The sequence below is a fragment of the Pongo abelii genome, chromosome 8, assembly GCF_028885655.2.
Source record: "Pongo abelii isolate AG06213 chromosome 8, NHGRI_mPonAbe1-v2.0_pri, whole genome shotgun sequence".
Taxonomy (NCBI): Eukaryota; Metazoa; Chordata; class Mammalia; order Primates; family Hominidae; genus Pongo; species Pongo abelii.
The window spans coordinates 90,209,858-90,234,435 of NC_071993.2; the positions used below are offsets into that span (position 1 = coordinate 90,209,858).

General features: G+C 34.0%; 1 protein-coding gene across 19 annotated transcripts in view; it reads left to right on the forward strand.

Annotated features, from left to right (window-relative positions):
* Positions 1–24,578, forward strand: part of PCDH15 (protocadherin related 15) — a 1,013,670-nt gene that overhangs the window by 612,439 nt on the left and 376,653 nt on the right. For all 19 annotated transcript variants that reach the window (XM_054522581.2, XM_063727642.1, XM_063727641.1 and 16 more), the window contains 3 exons: positions 1,748–1,954; positions 13,895–14,029; positions 15,536–15,685. In XM_054522581.2, the coding sequence (XP_054378556.2) occupies positions 1,748–1,954; positions 13,895–14,029; positions 15,536–15,685 (492 nt within the window). The remainder of the gene's footprint in view (positions 1–1,747; positions 1,955–13,894; positions 14,030–15,535; positions 15,686–24,578) is intronic.

The window sequence follows — 24,578 nt, forward strand, 5'->3', positions numbered from 1 at the left end:
TTACATTTTAACAGAAATCTCTAGCTGAGCTGCTTATAAAGTACTGTCACTATCTATCTAGAAAAGCACACCGGAGTTTAATATCAAGTATTTTCATTTTAATTGATTTCAAAATACAACTATTCTTACAATGGAGAAACATATCAACAAAAATTAAAGACAGAATTTGAATTCATTTTAATAAATGTATATGCTATTAAATTATATCCATGTTTTCTCATAAAAGTTGGAGATTTTCTAGAAGTCAATTGTGATGAAATCTTCCTTTAAATTGAAACTTCCAATACACATATAATAAAATGTATATTCTTTTAAAAAACAGAAAATCTATGGTTAGTATTTTCCTATGCACAGCATGACCATGTAGAGATTTTGTAAGAAAATGTATTAAAAATAGAAATTTTTATCAACTTCTTAAACTTAATGGGAGGAAAAAAAAGAAAATTTATACATAAGAATATTAATTTTACTTGAAAAACATTTCTAGTTAAATAATATTGCAATTCACAGTATCTACAACATTACAACGAAATTTATTATTTCTGTTCTTTTTAAGAAGCTTTTGGGGATGTTCAGTGGGCAATAAATATAACTTTATTAATTTTATATAGAATTATGAATTATTTGGGAATTTTCTACGTTTCTTTGAGCTGCAATAACAAAACACCATAAGCTGGATGGCTTATAAACAAGGAACATTTATTTCTCACAGTCCTGGAGGCCAGAAATTCGACTCTTGTAAATTTGGTTTCTGGTGAGGGCCCACTTCCTCATAGAGGGTGGTTCCACCTTCTTACTTGTTCTCACGTGGTGAGAGGTGGGGAAAAGGAGCTCTCTAGACCCTTTTCTAGAAGGGCATTAACCCCATTAATGAAGGCTCTGCCCTCACCACCTTATCACCTTCCAAATGCCACACCTCTTAATACTATCACCTTTGGGGTTAAAATTTCAACTTCTGAATTTGGGGGGTACAACAGCAGAGACCATAGCAGAGATTTAAACATTAGTGTAAAATGAGAAGACACAGAAGAGACAAAGTCTATATGATCTTTATTTGTGTTACTTTTTTTTCTGTCTTTTATTTAAATATTTTATCAGCGGTACACTCAGTACAAATCTCCATTTGCAATTTTCTGACTAAATGTATTTAAACACAATTACCTCTCCTACTGTATTCAATAAAAATTACAATAATTTGGCCAGGCGTGGTGGCTCATGCCTGTAATCCGAGCACTTTGGGAGGCTGAGGTGGGTGGATCACAAGGTCAGGAGGTCGAGACCATCCTGGCTAACACGGTGAAACCCCGTCTCTGCTAAAAATACAAAAAATTAGCCATGCGTGGTGGCGGGCACCTGTAGTCCCAGCTACTCGGGAGGCTGAGGCAGAAGAATGGCGTGAACTCAGGAGGTGGAGCTGGCAGTGAGCCGAGATCACTCCCCTGCACTCCAGCCTGGGCGACAGAGCAAGACTCCGTCTCAAAAAAATAATAATAATAATAATAATAATAATTTATTACAGTGAATTTTTAAAATATACACTGGGTTTTAAAACAGAAGACTGAAGCAATTAAGCCTCTCTGGATTTTCATTTCCTCATTTATATTTTCAAATGGCCCTTTAAAGTATTTTTTCCTTATGTAATGATATTAGTTAAAAAGAGAACCCTATATATTGCATGAAAAGTGAAACTCCAAAAAGATAGCACGACATATACTTTTCAAATATTTTCTTTTCTTTTCAATTTTAGGCTGAACAAGACAATGGTCATCCTCTTCCTGCCTTTGCCAGTCTACACATTGAAATACTGGATGAAAACAATCAAAGCCCATATTTTACAATGCCCAGTTATCAAGGCTATATCCTGGAATCTGCCCCAGTGGGAACAACCATTTCCGACAGTCTCAATTTGACCTCACCTTTAAGAATAGTAGCTCTGGACAAGGACATAGAAGATGTAAGTTAAATACATATTTTGCTCTTGTTTGTGTAACAAATCTCATGTTATATTTCCATTAATGGGAAATACGACAAAGATATGGCTACATAAGCTAGAGAAGATAGAATTAAGTCACTATAAGTGAGTTTTAGTGTTATAATTTAATTCCAAAACAAGGATATTTTTAAAAAATATCTTTGAATTCAATAACTATTCCTTTTCAGCTTGCAGATATTCAGTATATGTAAGAAAATGAATGTTTTACTTGGTGTTTATTAAATGGCGAGGGCAATATTTTTATTAACATATGTTGAGAACTGTTTTATATAATTGTTGATAAAGCAAAAATAATGGTGTTAACTACATGAGTAAAAAATCATGAAAGCACCCCTAGATTGTGATTCTGAGAGACTTTTATTCAAGTCTGAGGGCATCGTTATTAAATAAAATATATTTGAGGCAGCTGACCCATTCATACTTCTGACAATGACTATGTGGATGCTAACACTGCACTCTGCAAATCATTGTCTTTTGTTTTTCTTGTACTTACACTATCTACATGAGTGGGAAATGGTCCAGGCTGAGCAAATCAGAACACTTTACCTCCTTAGCCAGAGTGAATGTTATAAAGGGACAGAAAATCTGTACCAGGCTAGCCAGAATCCTCCCGGGAATTTACAATGGAGAACAGAAGGGCTGAAGGACTGGCATCATGTATTAGAAAAGTGGAATTGAATCCGAAGCTTTTGTAGCCACATTTGCTGACATCATGAGAAAGCCAATTATCAGTGGGAGAGAATGAAGCCTGAGAGATACACACAGAAAAGAGAGTCCCATTGAGTCCCTGTTTTTAAGTTTTAAGTTCCCCAGAGGTATTCTAATTCCCAAAGATTTTCCTTTGAGTTTGTGAACTACCACAGTATCCTCACTGCATAAATATGTATACATATGTTTTGTGTATATACATACATATAGATATATAGACATATACACAGGTATACATACACACAGATATAGATAGATAGATAGAGATATATACACAGGTACACACACACACACACACACATATATATAAAACAGCAAGTAAGAAATCCAACTGTGTTTGGATTATAAGCATAACTATATGTAAAAGATAGTTGGATTTCTTACTTGCTGTTATATAATTCTTGACTCATTCATTTCTCCCTTAACAGTGCTTGCTCTTAGATAGATGGATTTTTTTGTGATGATGGAATTACTGTGTAACTGTACTGTCCAACATAGTAGCCACTAGCTTTATATAGCTATTGAGTACTTAAAATTTAACTGGACTAAAAACATAACTTTTAAATTTTGCTTAATATTAATGAAATTAAATATGAATACTCACATGTCACTCATAAGGCAGCAGAGCTATAGAATGTTCCTTAATATCTCATTACACATAGCTTTATAATCACTTTAGGAAATTTGGAAGTTACTTTCAGATTTTTTTTTCTCTCTTTCTAAATAAATTTTGTAACACTCCGCAGAAGCTATGACAATTCTTGTGGGCACTCCACCTCTTCCCACCAGATGCTTTATTTTATTCTTTTATTTCTCTTTGCTTTGTTTTCTTTTTCTATTCCAGCTTTTTTTTTTTTCAGTCTTTCCTGGTCTCTCACATTTAGTGTCTTCTTAAACCGCAAGTTTTAACAATATCTGTCATTGAGTTCTCAGTACATGTCAAACAATATAGTAAATACTTTCTTCTTGCATTAATTCCCTTAAATCTCACAACAAACATGATAGATACAATTATCCATATTTCAGAAAGGGATATTAAAGCTAGTTTAAATGCCTTACCATGATCACAGTTAGTAAACAGTAGAAATAGACCTTAAGCCAAGGTTTATGGAAAACAAAGTTCTCAATTTTAAGCACTCTGTATTTTGTATACTTTGATCATAGTCTGACTATAATGATAGCTGAAGAATGCTCTAGGTTCTTTTCCCAGAAAAGTGAACACATTAATCTATACACAGTTTCATATGCCAGTCAAGAGAATTTAGGGATTCTCTGACATATAGTGGGTTTCATGAGTCACAGGAGAAAAGCCTTTACTGAATCACCACTAGAAAACACCTAAAGTCACCTTAATAACTTTAATCCAGGCTGAGCAAATGTATTTTGTAGATCTACTAATGTCCCACAAATTTTAGTGCAGATTTTGCTTTTCAATTGAATACATACTCATATTTGAAGTAGTGACTAATCAATTTGAAAGTGTATGATAGCTTAGGTCATACCTTAATAGAACTGGTGGTTAGAAAAATCTAAATCTAAAGTTAGGTAGTTTTAAGTTTACTCAATAGCAAAATTTATGTGTTTATACTTTCTCAGTGTGTTCATATTATCTAATGGTTACACACTAAGCCCTACGCTTGCCTGTGTGCCCCCGTACTTGTCTGGATTGTCTGTTCACTTTTAAATTACAAATGTTAAAATTATGTTCCAAGTAACTTTGTAAAAGACAGTGGTACTCACAGGGCATTGATGAAATAAAGTGGAGAGAAGACCTCAGGGGTCTAAAACCTTTGAGAAACACTACTTATAATTCAACTCTTGGAGATTTACAGTACCAGTTAGTCTATGAAATGCTCTGAAGAGTTTTTGGCAGTTTGGGCTTTGGATTTAGACGGATCTAGGCTTGACTCCTGGTTCTGTCATGTAATAGCTGTATAACATTGTGAGTTTCATACTCATCAGGTGCCCCCTCTTGTCCAGTCATCTATATGGTAGCAATCATTGCTGCCTTGGCATGTGTCTTTAGTTGGGGCTGGTAGGAAAGGGCATGGAGAGAAAATTTCCCTGAGATGATGCCATGTACATGGAGAGTGGCATGCTTCATAACTTTTGTAAAAGTGTCAAGTAATTAATCAGCATAACTGATCATTTGTTTATTACTTAGACTCATCCCCTTTCTAAAATAATCTATGGTGAGTGACTGTCATTAGGTGTCCAGAGAGTGAACAAGTACGCCTAGTATCCTAGTAGTAAAAGTTTTAAAAGTATCATATGTAGTTTCTATATATAAAATATAAATAAGCTCATAGAATATTAGAAATAGTTTAAACTTCCAATACTATATGAAATCCTCTCCTAAAACCCATTTCCCAGAAATTGATTGATGTTTTATTGTGCTGTGCAACCTAGAATCCTAGAAGTCTTGCTTGATTTTTATGTTTTCTTTATTCACCACAACTAAGAAATCTTCCAGATCTTCCTATTTTGTCCCCTAATTATTTATGTAATCTCTTTTCTTCTCTCTATCCTTATAATCACAACTTTCCAGAAATTGATAGATGTTTTATTGTGCTATGCAACCTAGAATCCTGGAAGTCTTGCTTGATTTTTATGTTTTCTTTATTCACCACAACTAAGAAATCCTCCAGATCTTCCTATTTTGTCCCCTAATTATTTATTTAATCTCTTTTCTTCTCTCTAACCTTATAACCACCACCCTATTGGTCTGTTATTAGAATTACTTCCTGATGTTTTTGTTCTCTTGATTTCTTACTCAAATCTGTCTTCTGCAGGGCCATTAGAGTGATTTATTCAAAAGCTCAAATCTAATATCTAACTATATCCTTCCTTCCTCTCTCCCTCTCTCCCTCTCCTTTCTTTCTCCTTTTTCCTTCCTTCCTTTCTCTTTCTTTCTTTCTTTCTTTTTCTTTCTTTCTTTCCTCTTTCTTCTTTCCTTCTGCCTGCCTGCCTTCCTTCCTTCTCTCCATTCATTTTTCTTTCTTTCTCTCTCCCTTCCCTCCCTCCCTCCCATCCTTCCTTCCTTCCTTCCTTCCTTCCTTCCTTCCTTCTTTCCTTCCTTCTCCTCCTCCTCCTTCTTTCTTTTCTTTTTTTTCTTTTCCTTTCTTTTCTTTCTTTTGACAGAGTTTCTCTCTGTCACCCAGGCTGGAGTGCAGTGTCAGGATCCAGGATCACTGCAACCTCTGCCTCCCTGGCGCAAGTGGTTCTCCCACTTCAGCCTCCTGAGTAGCTGGGATTACAGGCTTCTACCACCATGCCCAGCTAATTTTTTTTTTTGCATTTTTTGCAGAGACAGGATTTCACCATGTTGGCCAGGTTGGTCTGGAACTCCTGACCTCAAGTGATCCACCCACCTTGCTGGGATTTACAGGCGTGAGCCACTGCGTCTGGCCCACATTTCTGTCTGAAATACTTTTATGACACCTATTCCTCTAGAGAAGAAAATTTAAGCTCACACAGTTTTCCGTATCTTGAACCTGAACATTTTTGCAGCCTGAATTCTGGAAACTTCCTAATTCACCTATAACATTTGGCAACTGCTTGTAGTTTCTTGCATGTGCCAAGCTACATCTTGTCTAATGTTTTCTCATTACATGTTCTAGGCTTTGAAATCTTTCATCTGTTGCACAGGCTGGCTTAGATAATTTATACTCAGTGTTTAGAGCTCACCTCAGGCATTCCTTCATTCAAGAATCTTTCCACAATATTCATTAACCAATTTTAGTTGCATGCCTCCCTCAGTGCATTTCTCTAATTCCATACTTCCAACTTGAAAATAATGTCTTTCTCCCTCCTGAGTTTACATCTGTTGAGAATAGGTCCTATATCTTAGCGACTTTTGTATGTTGAAGAACTAACACAGTTTCCAGTACTTAATAGGGTTTAGGAACTCTTCAATAAACTCGTAAATTCAGTCATTATTGAATGAATGAGGTTATCTAACATATGCTTCAAAAATCCTAATGATGTTGCATTAAGTATCTCACAAGATGGCCTATCCCATGTTTGAACAACTCTAATTCTTAGAAAGTTGTGCCTCATACTGAATTGAAACCAGTTTTCTTGTAATTCATCCATTATTCCTTAAATCTTCCATTTGCCAGCACACAAAATAAATCTATGAGTCATTCATATATTAGAAGATGGATTTATGTCCTTCTGATACATCTGTTTTTTACAGACTGAGCACCATTTATTTTTATAAAGTAAATTAGTTCATTTCTGGGATTTTCAAAAGATCTGTATTATCAAAAGAAAACTTTAAAGCCATTTTAGTTTATGGGCGTGAATTTTACTACAAGGTAAAATCGTGCCACTCTCGGCTGGGTGTGGTGGCTCACTCTTGTAATCTCAGCACTTTGGGAGGGTGAGGCTGGAGTGTTGCTTGAGGCCAGGAGTTCCAGACCAGCCTTGGCTACATATGGAGACGCAGTCTCTACAAAAATAAACAAAAGACTTAGCCAGGCATGGTGGTTCATGCTTGTAGTCTCACTAATTGGAAGGCTGAGGCAGAAGGATTACTTGAGCCCACTAGTTCGAGGCTGCAGTGAGCCATGATTGTGCCACTGTACTGCAGACTAGATGACAAATTGGGACCCTAATTCAACAAAATAAAACAAAATCCTGTTGCTTTTGAGTGTCAGAATTAGTGACAATAATCATTATAGGGATAAACTCTTTGAGAAAGAGAGTGTGCCACCTCATACATATCAGCATAGTATTAGAGATTAAGCCTCAAGCATAAAAGTGGAAGTTGTCATTGCAGGGCTTGGCTCTCAAGAGTTGCTTCAAGCATAGCTATTCCAGATGGTAAATGCCCAGAAGGGGACAAGTTTGGATCCATTTGCTTAAAATTAAGTTGCGTTTCTCCCTTTAATTTAATGGAAAGTAAAGCCACGTTTTACGAAACAATAGCCAGGAATGTGAGTTGTGATATTATTCACAGTGTAGATTTTAAGTAAGAAAGAATTCCAAGGACCACAGTAATACTGAAAAGAAAGGAAAAAAAGAATATTTGCACCAGTGTTCTTTTTATAGCTATATAGATGTAGACATATACCCATACACACACACACACACGCACACACACACACACATGCATGTATACGTATATGAACCATATCAGTGTATACAGTATGCTTTTTAGAGTACTTGTACCACATCATAATTTCAAAATAACCCACAATATAAGTAGAATAGGTAAGGCACAAGGTGTTAAGAGGCATGTCTGAGACCACCAGGTTTTCAGTGTCAGAGATGCTAAAAATTGATTATTGAATTCTGATCATAAAAAAATGACAAGGAATAATAATCAATAAAGATTACTCATTTGGCTTGTAAAAAGATACTTATTAATTTATAATTTCATGTAAATTTGTTCCTCTGCATAAAGTTATTTTAATATGAAGAGGTATCTTTGATATTTAATTCAATATACTCATAAAGCAGTTAAGTATTTATATGCTTCATAAATATTGTTATTCCATTATATGTGGGTCACAATGCTAATAAAAAAATTGTATACTCTGAAAAAAATTTTCAGTCTAGTGTGCTGGAAGTGGTTTGCTTTTTCTTCATATGTGCGGTTGTGATCATTTACATTTACAATATTTATTTCATGTTTAATTTGCATATAGGTTCCACCCAGTGGAGTTCCTGTAGGTACTAGGTGTTAAGCTTGTGATTGTTCTTTTGTTGATTGCTGTGGTTTATTTCCTTGTTCTTTTTCTTCTTCACTAAAACATGTAGGTATTATTTCATTATCCCTTATAAGGATATCTACAAATACTTTATATAAATTTAAATATACTTACTTCATTGGTTTAAAATTTAAAAATATTTTAAAGTTAAAAAAGGTAAAAATATTTATATAATCTATTGTTTATAGTACTATGAAATTTTGTAAAATCCAAATTTAATTGTCAACTGAGGCAAAGACTGCTTAATTATTAATGTTTTCTCAGTCCACAACAAACACTGGTATTTATCATGGCATTTTTTCTAAAACATTGTAAGTTTGAAACTGAATTTTTTTGAACTAAATACTCAGGCAACTACTACCAAGTAATTAAAACTGGCAGAGGAGATAACATTTTTTGTCATTTTTCTCTTATGCTTTGTCATTTATATCTATGCTCATGTATACGCATACAAATATATGTGCACATATGTCTATACATGTCTGTGTTGTATGTGCCTATATATGTGCATGCATATAGTCTTGTGTGTTTGTGATATCCTATATTAATTGCCATTAGAAACCCCAAGTTGGTGTTTAAACAGTAGACTTTCATATTTGAACATAGTTTTATATGAGAGAATGCTTCTTTATTTTATATTCATATGTTTGTTTACCCATGTGTTTTCATATGCATTTACTTTTGCATTTTTTTCTGTTTTATGTGTGCATGTCAGAGCTTATTTTACCCTCTCAAAATATAATATGCAGATAACTGAATTAATACATCACACTTTTGGTATATACTGAATGGATATTTTAGGGTAAAATAAACATCTAATGTCAGAGGAAAATTAACAGTTTTTAATCAACTCTCTGTGTACCTATTGATTTAACACTTAAATTCATTTTAAATAAACTTATAGACACAACAGCTACCTAAATTCTACTACCCTTATTGGAATATTAAGCCAGAGCATTATTTGTCCATATACATCCTAGTCTATGAAACTTATAAGCTATTAACTCTAACATGATTAAAAGAGTTACAAATATACAAGTGTTGACTCAAGTTACTCTTTAGGAATTGCAAAATTCAAATATATTTGTGAAATTCAAACTGTATCGGAATGCAGCTTGACAAGAAGGAATTTATAAAGAGATTTAGAGAAGGATATTTGACTTCAAATGCACATTGTTTCTTACCAAAAATTTGATATACCTTTCTTGTGAAGAGTAGCAAAACCTTGAACTGTAAATATTGTCAATCAAAACAATAGGTTAGTTGGTACTGATATGTATCTATTAACATTTTATGTTGATATTACTTAAAATTTTCATAAAACTCATAAAATGATATGCTGTAATATTTGGAACATAAATATATACACAACATTTGAAACTTGCACTATGTTTAAAAATGAATATAAATTATTAAACATTGAGTGACAATTTGTTGAACATTTCCAAATCTGGCTTCCTAAATTTTTGCACTTAAATTAATGCGAGGATATTTACCAATAGCATTTATGTACAAGATTATTATTTTAAATATACATAAATATAAATGTTATATTTTGATCAGAGATTAACTATACTAAACAGAATGAGCTATAATATGCCATGTATAGTGCTAGCTTTCTGTGATATATTATCTTCTTCACAAAAAGCAAATACACTGTAGTTCTGGGAAATGTTATCTTTCTCTAGCTAGTTATTATAAAAGCACTCAAGAAACTGAGACAGTTAAATTAACAAAAGATCTTTAATGTTTCTGGTTATCCAATATAAGGAAGTCTGTTTATGGAGTATTGATGTGTGCATTATCTTCAAATGAAAAGCATTTGACAAACAAAACCTTGAGGTTTTCTTGAAAGTGGTAAAAAGTAAGTGCTCTTTGTGACACAAACATATTATACTACAGTCACATTTGGACACGCTAGTTGACAACTCAATACTTATTGAAATATTGCATTATCAAAATACTTGACACACAAAAATGCTTAAAAAGATGTGGTGAAGATATGAGTGAATATACCTAACAAATTTATTAACAGAGGTTACAGTTGAAAGGAAGAAAATAAATTGAGAGAATTAAGGTATAAAGGAAGTAGAGAATGATGAGATTTGAACAAAAGGAACAAAGTAAATATTTGGTAAACAAGGTACACAGCAAAACTTCCTCAGCTTGCATTTAGGGTTTAAAGGTCCGAATAAATTAAGCCATGCCAGATGGCACCATTGTTGGTACATTTAGAGAAGTGTATATGTACTTAAAAGCCCAGTGATTAGGTAAATCCAGGATAAACACAAAACAAATGGCAGACATTCATACTTAGAGTTTCTGTGACTGAAACTGCATGTTAACTAAAACTTTTTATCAACTCTAAAGTAATAATTGAATTTAATCACAATTCATTCTAAAGTGTAAAATAAGAATCCTTAAAATATCATTCAAAATAGACACATGCATTTTCTAATTGACTTTTATAAATAAATTATTCTTAAAACTAACATGTTAGATTTTTTAGAATATCCCGCTTTCTAGTTATCTGAGTAATTGGGTTCATGACACTGAAATGGAAACAACTAAAGTGCCTGTTTGAAAATATCAGTGTGAAGCCTCTTGAACTTTTTCTCAATATTTTTGATCATTTTATAATAAATACAACAGTTGGAATTATTATCTATAGCATTACTTTCTTATTGTTCCAGGATAAATGTAGCACAGTGACCTTAAGTAAAAATCCTGAACATAGAAGCTACTACAGAATGAGATATTATGAATACATAACTTGTTTTAGGTTCAAATGAAACCATTTATTTCAAAGTTATTTGAAATCTACACATATCACAATGTTTAAAAGATGGGCAGATTAAAGTATATTGTGGATCAAATCATGTTCACATTTTATTATAGTAGTGTGCATTACAACTTTTGTATTTTACATAGAAATTTTGAAATTATGAGTTCTATTATTTTCAAATTAAACACATTTAACAAATTTCTACTGTTTGCTCTTCCCTCAATCCTTGACATCAGACTTAAAAAAGTGTTTTATGATATTAAATCCATTTCATATCATGCTATGCATACTTTAAAGGATAGTAAAATCTAGAACAGCACCTTACCTCCCTGTGTCACTCCTTTTTCTCTTTTTCAAAGCCTTCATAATAGTCCACTCTCTGAGTATTCCTTTTTTCTTTGCTCCACCTGCCTTTCTTTCCTACTATGCAGACATCAGTGCTAGCCTTCTTACTTTATATTGCTGTTCTTTCTCTAAATTAGAGTATGTTGTCTTCTCTTTCAGGGATGGCAATGAAATTGCAAAGGGTCTTCAATGCTAAGTTGATTATCTCTCAGACTTGAATTTTGAAATCCCTTCGTTTTTAAGTATATATCATTTTTTCTAGACTTTTCTATCAAACACATTTGCTAAATTCATGCATATTTTAAATCAAATTATCTGAAATATTTTAATTAAAGTAAACATGTTTCCATGTGGAAAATTTCACAGCGTTAAAATAAGAAAGAGTAAGCATGATATTTATAGGTAATGAATGATACATAACCAATTTTATTTCTATTTTGCATTATAAGTAAGAACCAGATAGTAATATGCATATATGCAGTTTATTACTATAAATGAAGTAATTATCAAGTCTTATTGCTAAAATTTTGAAATGTAATTTTCTTTTCTTGCTTTTATTTCTTATTTCTCCAGTCCAATGCTATTTTGGAAAATATTGATAACAAATAATCAGTAAGAATATATTTAATTGGGAGTTTTTGTATTCTTTCTGTTTTTCTATTATTTTTCCTTTCTTCCCACATTGATTATACCTGTATGTATTTCAGTATTTTGTATTCCATGATATATGTCACCATCTTTTGAATAGTTTAGGTCATTTGAGTAAATATCTAGTTAAATATCTTTTATCGTTAGAAATTCTTAATACTTTCTGGATATTAGCCCTTTGTCAGATGAGTAGGTTGCAAAAATTTTCTCCCATTTTGTAGGTTGCCTGTTCACTCTGATGGTAGTTTCTTTTGCTGTGCAGAAGCTCTTAATTAGATCCCATTTGTCAATTTTGGCTTTTGTTGCCATTGCTTTTGGTGTTTTAGACATGAAGTCCTTGCCCATGCCTATGTCCTGAATGGTAATGCCTAGGTTTTCTTCTAGGGTTTTTATGGTTTTAGGTCTAACATTTAAGTCTTTAATCCATCTTGAATTGATTTTTGTATAAGGTGTAAGGAAGGGATCCAGTTTCAGCTTTCTACATATGGCTAGCCAGTTTTCCCAGCACCATTTATTAAATAGGGAATCCTTTCCCCATTTCTTGTTTTTGTCAGGTTTGTCAAAGATCAGATACTTGTAGATATGTGGCATTATTTCTGACGGCTCTGTTCTGTTCCATTGATCTATATCTCTGTTTTGGTACCAGTACCATGCTGTTTTAGTTACTGTAGCCTACAATGAACTCCAACAAATTTACAAGAAAAAAACAAACAACCCCATCAAAAAGTGGGCGAAGGACATGAACAGACACTTCTCAAAAGAAGACATTTATGCAGCCAAAAAACACATGAAAAAATGCTCACCATCACTGGCCATCAGAGAAATGCAAATCAAAACCACAATGAGATACCATCTCACACCAGTTAGAATGGCAATCATTAAAAAGTCAGGAAACAACAGGTGCTGGAGAGGATGTGGAGAAATAGGAACACTTTTACACTGTTGGTGGGACTGTAAACTAGTTCAACCCTTGTGGAAGTCAGTGTGGCGATTCCTCAGAGATCTAGAACTACAAATTCCATTTGACCCAGCCATCCCATTACTGAGTATATACCCAAAGGACTATAAATCATGCTGCTATAAAGACACATGCACATGTATGTTTATTGCGGCATTATTCACAATAGCAAAGACTTGGAACCAACCCAAATGTCCAACAATGATAGACTGGATTAAGAAAATGTGGCACATATACACCATGGAATACTATGCAGCCATAAAAAATGATGAGTTCACGTCCTTTGTAGGGACATGGATGAAATTGGAAATCATCATTCTCAGTAAACTATCGCAAGAACAAAAAACCAAACACCGCATATTCTCACTCATAGGTGGGAATTGAACAATGAGAACACATGGACACAGGAAGGGGAACATCACACTCTGGGGACTGTTGTGGAGTGGGGGGAGGGGGGAGGGATAGCATTGGGAGATATACCTAATGCGAGATGACGAGTTGGTGGGTGCAGCGCACCAGCATGGCACATGTATACATATGTAACTTACCTGCACATTGCGCACATGTACCATAAAACCTAAAGTATAATAATAATAATAATAATAAAAGAAAAAAAAAAAGAAATTCTTAATACTTTCATGTGGATTTTTGCTATAAATGTCAAACATTAAGTTCTAGGTAATGAACTAATAGCTACATTATTTATTCAACGTTTGAAACGATGTCATTTTTTTTCAAAGACAAAAGACCCAGAGCTTCACCTTTTTCTGAATGACTACACCTCAGTCTTCACCGTCACACAGACTGGTATTACTCGCTACCTCACCTTACTTCAACCAGTGGACAGGGAAGAACAGCAAACTTACACCTTTTCGGTAAAGAGCTTTTGTATAAATATACATATGTATGTATGAATGTACGTATGTATGTTTGTATGGAACTGAAAGAGATGTCTGGTTAAAACTGAAAAGGTCAATGACTTGGGGGAAAAATACATTATTTTCAGTACCAGGGAGAAGATCAGTGAAAAATTATTTACATGTATCGCTCTTTTTTTGTCATTTGTGTAGCTATATTAACATTCTTCCTCACAGAAAAAAAACTTTTCAAAATAAAAAAAAGAATTTCAGTCTTTGCTAAATAGTCATAATTGTCTTAAATTGAGATATAAAGAATTATTTCCTGACCTTTTTTGTTGTTGTTCTTGCATTTTTAATTTAGTCATAAGGTTGAGCCAGTGATTCTCAAGAGGGAATAAATTTACCCTCCAGTGAACATTTAGCAACATCTGGAGGCATTTTTGTTTGCCACAATTGTGAAAGGGTAGTTACTACAGGCATCTAGTAGGTAGACATAAAGGATGCTGTTAATTGTAATACAGAGAACAGCCCCCCACAATAAAGAATTATCTGTCCCAAGGTGTCAATAGCACTGAGGTAGATAAATCATGGGTTAGGCTAATCAAGGGGGAAAAAAAGTAAAGGTTATTAAAGTTGTGATTGTAAATATTTATCATGAGATAGGGAAATACACACATAAACACACATACACATGCACACAAACACGTAAATAACAAGTATAGTAGGGTTGACAGTTGAATAAAGATAAACTGTAACTTCTAATTATATCCCAATTTTTGAATCAGACACAGGAGAAAGATGAGCTAAGAGAAAGCACAAGTTGAGCAAGATACATAGAAATTATTTCTGGAGAAGCCTACATAGAAAAAGATCAGAACTTCCAGGAAAGTTTATGTGATTGTTAAAAGTTAGATACAAAGTGGATTTAGACAAAGATGGTGGTGCTGTAGCACTGATTTGGCAGGAACTGTTAAAATGTTGATAATGTATAACATACATTATCAACATTGATAAAGTATAAAATATCACAATTAAATGATACCATTTAGTCCTTTGAAAATTGCCATTGGATGAATTACTGTGATACAGTGTACATCTAGGGCGTCTACCTTCCTGATGGTATAAACATATTGACTGTGAAAGGAACTATTGTATACAAAATATGTAAATGCAAATAATATTTTCCAATTAAGCTTTTAAGGATTAAATTGTAGTTAACCCTAAGAGTCAGCAATGTTATTGGCCCACTTTAAATGATATTTTGCATATCTGATTATTTAAAATATGCCTGGAGTTGAATACCTTAAAACAGAATCTTCAATACTTACTTCTTACCATATTAGAACACTTTTAATATATGTAATATTACATCTTTATTACCTCCTTTTATCAACAAAATATTTTTGCACCCTTTCAAATTGTAAGATTACCTGTAAGAAACTTGTTAAATTGTAAGAGCAAACTCTGTACTACTTATATTTGCAGAACATCTCTATTAAGTGTGTTTTTATACTCCCAAAGATAACAGCATTTGATGGTGTACAAGAAAGTGAGCCAGTCATCGTCAATATTCAAGTGATGGATGCAAATGATAACACGCCAACCTTCCCTGAAATATCCTATGATGTGTATGTTTATACAGACATGAGACCTGGGGACAATGTCATACAGGTAACTACTCTCATAATATGAGTGTACATTCAAAGCTGTTATTTACATGTGCATTATACGATGTGCTCATTAAGAAATTACTTAAGAAACAAAAACTGATTTCACACTTATAGTATAGCATAAGTAGTTTAAATAGCTTTAAATTTCGGTTACTTTTCAAATAAAAGCATATCGACTGGGCACAGTGGCTCATGCCTGTAATCCCAGCACTTTGGGAGGCCAAGGCAGGTGGATCACCTGAGGTCAGGAGTTCGAGACCAGCCTGACCAACCCCGTCTCTATTAAAAATACAAAATTAGCCGGGTGTGGTGGCGCATGCCTGTAATCCCAGCTACTCAGGAGGCTGAGGCAGGAGAATCGCTTGAATCCGGGAGGCTGAGGTTGCGGTGAGCCAAGATCATGCCATCACACTCCAGCCTGGGCAACAAAACAAAAACAAAAACAAAAACAAATAAAAGCATATCTATATGGACTCTAAAGGAGACTTAACTGGTTATTAGAGGTAAACATAGCTATTTGTAGTAAGTGAATAAATGCTTGGTTGTTACTTTAAAAAAAAGCATAGCTATTTGACCAGTTTATATTTTATTAAAATACTGAATATATTAAATCTTCAAATTACTTTTCACTACTGTAGAAATTGATTAAATTTCACTTGGAGATAAATACAAAAAACTGCCTTAGTAAATTGATGCTTAATCCCACTAGATATTGGTTACCTAAATAAAATGTAATCATTACAGCAGAGAAAATTTAAATTAGATAGTAAATGGTACCTTTGAAAACACGTAAGTCAGGCAACATCTTTATTCCTGATTTATCTTATTTTCACCATTATCTGTGCTTATTACACTTAAATAAGTTATTTCAAACACACACACACACACACACACACTTTTTTTTCTCTATCTCTTTTCCTCTCTCATCAAGGTCATAGCCCATATCTGAAATTAACTTATTTTCTTCTTTCCCTCACTCCAAATGGAAAACTCAGGAGTTTAGCAACTTTGGCTGTCTTGTTTGCCACTGTAATGTCAGCACATGGCAGACATATTAGCCATGCAGTAAATATTTATTCCAAGGATAAATCATCACCAACTTTGCATTAATTGTTAATTAAAATTAGAAATCATTCAATGCAGCCGGGCATGGCGGCTCACACCTGTAATCCTAGCACTTTGGGAGGCCGAGGCAAGCGGATTGCCTGAGCTCAGGAGCTCAAGACCAGCCTGGGCAATATGGTGAAACCCCACCTCTACTAAAATAAAATTTTTTTAAAAAATTAGCCGGATATGGCAGCATGCGCCTGTAGTCCCAGCTACTCGGCAGGCTGAGGCAGCAGAATTGCTTGAACCCGGGAGGTGGAGGTTGCAGTGAGCCGAGATGGTGCCACTGCACTCCAGTCTGGGGACAGAGAGAGACTCCGTCTTAAAAAGAAAAACACAAAGAACAAACAAGCAAAATGTGAAAGAAAACAGAAATCATTCAATGCTATTATTTTTTTATTTATGAATTAAGATATGCTTTCTTGAGTTCTATAGAAGGGGTGACATGATAGCCTGGGGACTGGGAATTCAACGGAATGTTTATTCCATGTGTAAATAGCTTCTGCTGTGTATTTGGTAAAGAGAGAAAAAATGTTTCAAACTGCTACGGTAAATTTTTTAATATACTGGTATGGTACTTGTCACATTAATAAAATGAATGTGTTTTAAAACATTTGATTTCAGGGCAGAACTGTAACTAGTTTATTGCTGTATCTGTGGCATCTGTATCTGTAGTTCATGGCATATAGTAGATGTTTAATACGGTAGCTGCTGATGGCAACAAAAGACACTGGGGACTACTATGGAGGGAGAGAGGGAGAAGGGACAACTGAAAAATTAACTATTGTGTACTATACTCAGTATCTGGGTGACAGAATCAATCATACCCCAAACTTCAACATCATGCAATATACCCAGGTAATAAACTTGCATATGTACCCTCTGAATCTGAAATAAAAGTTAAAATTATAAAATAAAATAAATATAGTGTAGCTACTTAATAAATGCTTATTTGAAGATGAAAGAAAGGAAGACCCTTAGACAAGTAATAATGAATGAATAAAGATATGAGAGAATGGGAAGCTGTAGATATATGACTATTAGTTCCAGTCAATTGATAGACCATGAGAGCTACATTTTTCTTTGCTAAAGCACCTTTTCACAGGTAGAAAAATCATAGTTTACATAAATAGAAGAATGACAATTATTGTCATGTTCTTATTTAATTAGACCTGATTTTCATCTCTATAATGACATAATTGGAGATGAAAGTAAGTTTACACAGAAAAACAGCCAGCAGGGAACTACAAAGTGTAACTAAGAAAATCATAGCAATTATATGGAGAAACTGTATCTCAAAAATGTTTGCCTTAGGGGGTCAAAGGCTTATTTCTCTCACTTGAAGTCTACAAAAGTTAATTTCCCTTATGTATCTCTTTGTGAAACAGATATTTCCTTGCCTTTAAAGACTTATATTTTATATATTTCCTGAACTATGCAGATTATGAAGATAGATTGTTGTTTGTGTCAGCATGCCTACAATTTTAAATATTATTTAAAAGTCAACAAATGAAGCTTTATAATTAGAATTTTAATGTTATTTCTGGTATGTGGTAGAAGAATGGTCTCGCTATAAAACATCCTCCAAGAACCTAGACATAAACTAGTTCTCATTGAGAGAATATTTTTAAAACAAAGAAACTTGATACAGAACTCTGATCTACATATAACTTTAAGAGTCATGACATAGGTCCCTATGCTACACCTCATCACAACCCTGCCTTTCCCACATTGACCTGACACAGGATACATCAGTTTACTTGGTGGTTAGTAAACTGATGTCAAAGACGGAAAGTGTCAGAAAAAAAAGTGACAATGAGCACTTTCAAGAAAAGAGACACTTGGGCAACAGGTTTTAATTATTGTCATTTTCAGTGTAGCCATGAGACTCTTTTAGCCTGATGTGAGCGCATACTCAATTTTTTAAGTACAGTATATTTTTCTTATTAAGTATATACCCTGTCTGCAAGGAGCAAATAAGTTGGTTATAAAGTTTTAACCAGATCCTTGTTATAAGTTCTCAGTTATAAATTGAGCTTCTGACTTTATATATGTCTCTTACACTTGATTTTTTCAAAAAGGACTGGAGTGATTCTCACGCACATGGGTCATGAACAACACTTAGAGGAGTGATGCCTTAAAGCACCAACATCATCTTCCGTAACCGGAGCTGAAGTATAATCACGTTATTAACACATATTTTGTTTAAGGGAAAATTACTGCATGAGATAATTTCATTTTTCATTCCATGCAGACCATTTTATGAGATGTCAATGCAATTGTATAGGTTGACACTAATAAATACCATGCTCCACAAATACCAATCCACACATTGCTAGTTTTCTTGAAAAGACAATTACTCCCGATACAGGATACAGATTTTAATATTTTGAAGATGTCGATTTAAATACTAGTAGCTAGCTATCCAATTAATTCTCCATAAACACTATTCGCAAACATCTGCAATTCTCTTAAACTGTGATTCTCAATGATAATTCAATATTAACATTCTGCCTGAGGAACTTTTAAAGTATTGATGCCAGCACTTCATTCTAAGATGTTTGTATTTAAATGATCTGGCTACCCATAACAGGCTCACTTAGACAGATTTTATTTGAGAAATTGAAACAGTTCTAATATGCAGCCAATTTTGAGAATTACAGTTTTAAACAACAACAATATTTTAAGAGTACCACTGAATAATTGTACTTCTTAAGTCATTAAGATGGAATCTCACATAGAGTTGAGTCCGCTGATCCTCACCCCACTTCTTTTCATTGTTCTTTTGTTTTTTAGTTCTCCTTCCCTTCTTCTGTGATGCTTCTTACTCTTCTTTCCTGTCTTAGACTGCACTCCTTCCAATTTCTGTGCTCCACCAATTATTCCATTTTTTTGATGCAATAATCTCTCTCCACTGACTAATTCCTTCCCTTTGCCCAATTAACATTCTTAACATCCCCAGGTTCTGGTCTAATCCCTACTCCCAGATATAATTCTTCATGCTTCTATCCCACTCTGATTATTTTCCTTATCGACAAAAATGTGTCAATCTAAGTGCCTGCATACATATATTGATCTATATATATATCTCTATATTTATATCTGTATTTATCTATCTTGTGTATAATATAATCTGGGTTTCACTCACATCAAACCACTAAAATCATATAAAATTAGATATCCCATCAGTCTATTTCTACATGTCAAACTCAAAAGTCCTTAATCTTTGTGAAACTCTCAACTATACCCTTTTATGAAAAACTTCCCTTGTTCCCATCCTACTTCTCTGTTGGCTGAGAGATGTTACTGGCCCCTTGTTCAATTATCACCTTTTAAAAATGAACATTCTTCAAATACGTATATATACTTCTTTTCTTTTTCATCTATTCTCAAGTTTTCAATCATCACCTCTATATATACTTGTCTCCCGAAGTTAAATGCCCTGTGATGACCTCTTTCCCAAGCAGCAAGCTGACATTCCAGGTATCAACTGGACATGACAAAATGGATCTTTTACAAGCACTTCAAATTGGACATATCCCAAAATACATTAACTAATCAATTATCTTTATTTTAATAAACACACACACACACTCAAAAACATGCATCTAGTCGCATTGGAGGCAGCTATATCGTGATGCACACCATTAATCTTTAGGTTTCACAGGCAGCAGCATAGGCACCTTGCAGTCTTGTTTGTTTTCCCTCTGCTTTACCTGCATACATCCAAATTATTGTTCAGTTTAGGCAATTTCTATTGTAAAATGTATTTGTAGATCATCATTTCATCTTTTTTGTTAAAGATTTTGTTTTTTCAGCAGTTTTAGGTACACAGCAAAATTGAGAGGAAGATACAGTGATTTCCCATATGCTCGCTGTCCCCACAGATGCATACCTGCCCCAATATTAACACCTCATACCAAAGTGATACATTTGCCACAATTAATGAACTTACATTCACACGTTGTTATCATCCAAAGTCTGTAGTTTGCATTAGGATTCACTCTCGGTGCTTCCTTTTATGGTTTTGCCCTAATGACATATATCCACCATTATAGTACCACATAGAAGAGTTTCACTACTCTAAAAATCCTGTGCTCTGCCTATGCTTCTCTCCCCCTTGCTTCCTTCCTTCCCCTGACAATCATTGATCTTTCTACGGTCTCCATGGTTTTGCCTTTTCCAGAATAGCATGTGTTTAGAATCATATAGTATGTGGCCTTGTCAGACTGGCTTATTTCACTTAGTAATAAGTATTTAAAGTTCCTTCATGTCTTTTCATGACTTAATAGCCCATATCTTTTTAGTGCTGTATAATATTCCATTATCTAGATGTAACACAGTTTATTCATTCTTCCATGAAATAATATTTTGGTTGCTTTCAAGTTTTGGCCATTATTAGTAAAGCTGCTATAATCATCCATTCTAAGTTTTTTTTTTTTTAAACATGGACATACATTTTCAAATCCTTTTGGTAAATACCAAGGAGTGGGACTGCTGGATCATATAGAATGAATATGGATATCTTTGTTAGAAACTGAGAAGCTGTCTTCTAAGGTGACTGTACCAATTTGCATTCCCATTTCCACCACCAGTTCCTTTCCCATGCCTATATGCGGCCATAATTTAGGCTACTACAGTAAACTATGTTGGGCAATCTGGCTATTTCTACAGATTTCCTACCACACTGTTCCAGATGATTATTCTGAAACTGAGTCAGAACAGATCCTCACCCTCCTGGAAAACCTACCAATGGAAGGAAGAAAGCTCCACACATACAGTCAAGGACATCTGTGTAATACTCTTAAATATATTTGTTTCATCTCCTGTTACATCCCTTCATGTTGTGAATCTGAGAATATATAGGGTTTTGTTTTACTTGTTTTTAGCATGGAATATTCTTCTTATTCTATAACTATTGAGAGCTCTCTCAGGTTGAAGGTTTGATCCAAGTTGTATCTTTAAAAAAGAAAATCTTTAACATACAGTACAATTGTTACCTCTTTAATAAAGGCTATATTTTCCTAGCAAGTCAAAATTAATTGCTTCCACATACCAGCTATCAACTGTATCTCCCACATGTTTTATTGTGGCTTGCATTAAGGCTAGCTTTTACGTGTCTGTCTCCCCTACTGATCTGTAAGTTCCTTTAAGACAAAAACTTTTAATAATCTAACCACCAGTGGTCAGTATAATGACTTACACACAGTAGGGATTCAGTTAATATCCATAGAATTTAATTCCCTCGACTAATGTACCCTCAATCAGTTTAGAAAACACCTAATTCCAGATATATGCTCTATTTGGCATAAGAATTCTATCACACACTAAGTATCACCTCACATAGTCCTTTCCCGAGATGATCTCTAACTTCACAGCTTTAGCCAAGCTACCCCTTCCTGCTCTTAAATTGGAAATATTTTAATTTCTTAGTTATTCTATATCATAGGTAATTGAATATTAGAACTGGAAAAAACTTGGAACATAATTATTTTTCATAGCCTAATTTTATAGAAAAATATGAGTTAATATAATGATAGATGATTGTTCCAAATTAACGGGGATTTTAAGTGACAGAGATGAAGTAGAATCCAATTTAAAGACAATAGAATTGGGAGGCAGGCTAGCTAGTTGCATTTCTTTCTGCCACTTTGTACCATTACATGACGTAACCTTCTGTACTTCAGTTTTCCAATCTTTAAAATGGTGATAATAATAGTATCAACCTCACAAGAGTGTTGTGATTATTAAAATAATTATATAAACTACTATCACATGCATGCTTACCAAATGCTGCATTTGTGGTAACTTGCTATTATTATTGTACCATTCTCATAAATTATGTAAAGCACTTATGATTATTAATATTTGTTGTTACCTTATCTGTGTATACCTCTGTGTATCCTGTGTTATTTAGTGCTCTGTGGAGGACACATGTACATAACATATAAAATTACATGTTAAATTATGTTTTTGTAATTTCAAATATTCAAGTTTAAGATAAAACTATGTAGTATTTTAATGTCTCTTGACAATTTATTTCACACAAGATTGGGAGGGTTCAGAGTGGTATGGCCATAGATGACAATTTCTTTCAAATAATGATTTTGTTTTCTTTGGTTTGCGTGTATAATGTCATGATTACAGTTTGAGGGTTATATTTACTTAAGGTCTTGAGGGGGTTCAGTATTTCAGCAAATACTGGATAAAGTCTTGATGAGCAAAGCTTACAAAAATGTAGACCTATTTTTACATTAGTACACAATTTTAATTTATTTTTGATATTTGAAGCATTTTATTTTTTTCTAAAGACCACTGCATTTCTTGGCTAAACCTATTTGTATTAGAATTGAAATACATACACCAACATGTAATTCTGAACTTATACAGGTTATTCACTCATGCTGAGGACTTTAATTGAATTCCAAGTTTGGTTACTCTATCTGGATTTTTTCAAATGGATGATATTCCCCAATCTAAGAAACTAGCAACACCTCAGGAGGCTGAAGCGTGAGAATCTCTTGGAGGTTTCAGTGAGCCAAGATCGCTCCATTGCACTCCCGGCTGGGTGACAGAACGAGACTCTGTCTCAAAAAAAAAAAAAAGAAAGAAAGAAAGAAGGAAAAGAAGATAGCAACACCTTCCATTCGATTGGAAAAAGTTATTCTTGAAACATTCTCATTTACTCCCATCTCCAATCTATTACCAACTCCTATCAATTTTTTCTCATATACTTATTTAATGCATCTACCTGTTTTTCTTTTCTTTTTTTTTTTTTTTTTTTTTCCTCGCTCTGTCGCCCAGGCTGGAGTGCAGTGGTGAGATCTCGGCTCACTGCAAGCTCCGCCTCCCGGGTTCACGCCATTCTCCTGTCTCAGCCTCCCGAGTAGCTGGGACTACAGGAGCCCACCACCACGCCCGGCAATTTTTTTTGTATTTTTATTAGAGATGGGGTTTCACTGTGTTAGCCAGGATGGTCTTGATCTCCTGACCTCGTGATCCGCCTGCCTTGGCCTCCCAAAGTGCTGGGATTACAGGTGTGAGCCACCACGCCTGGCCTTAATACATCTACTTGTTTTTCTTTCACTGCCACCATCAACTTTCACCTAAACCTGTGAAATGTCCTTCTTTGAGTATTATTTATGTCTCCTCTTTCCCTCCTCTTCATTCATTAGCCAGTGGGCTATATTACATTTGAAATCACTCAAATAATTAGCATGCTTGACCCCTTCGATGGTTTTCTACTGCTATAAAAATGAAGCCCATAATCTGTATCCTGTATTACTGGATTAGCATTCAATTTCTTCACTTAGCGTTTGATCTTTCTCTTATTTGTTATGATGCTCCCACTGTGATGAGTTAACTTTTATTCATATGCTTTCCATGTTTTAGATCTTAATTTAAATGCCACTTCCTCAAAGAAGCCTTCCATGATTTCCTCTTCTTAATGTTACCCCTTTATTATCTTGGCGCATCCTGATTTCTCCTTCACAGCACATTTAAAAATTTATAATTATATGGTTAAACTATCTGTTTCCTTCACTTAATTATAGGCTCAAATGGAATAAAATTATTGTCAATTTTTTTGCATACTTTTCTTCTTTTTCCATCACTACTGTATGCCTAACACCTTACACAGTCCCAGCACATTGACCTTTAATAAATATTTGTTAAATGAAAAAATGGATAAAAAGAACTAATAGATGTAGGTAAAATATGTATTAGGAATTTATTTATGAGTCATGGGAAATTACTTATATTTCAGGTTAATTCATTTTTTAATTTTT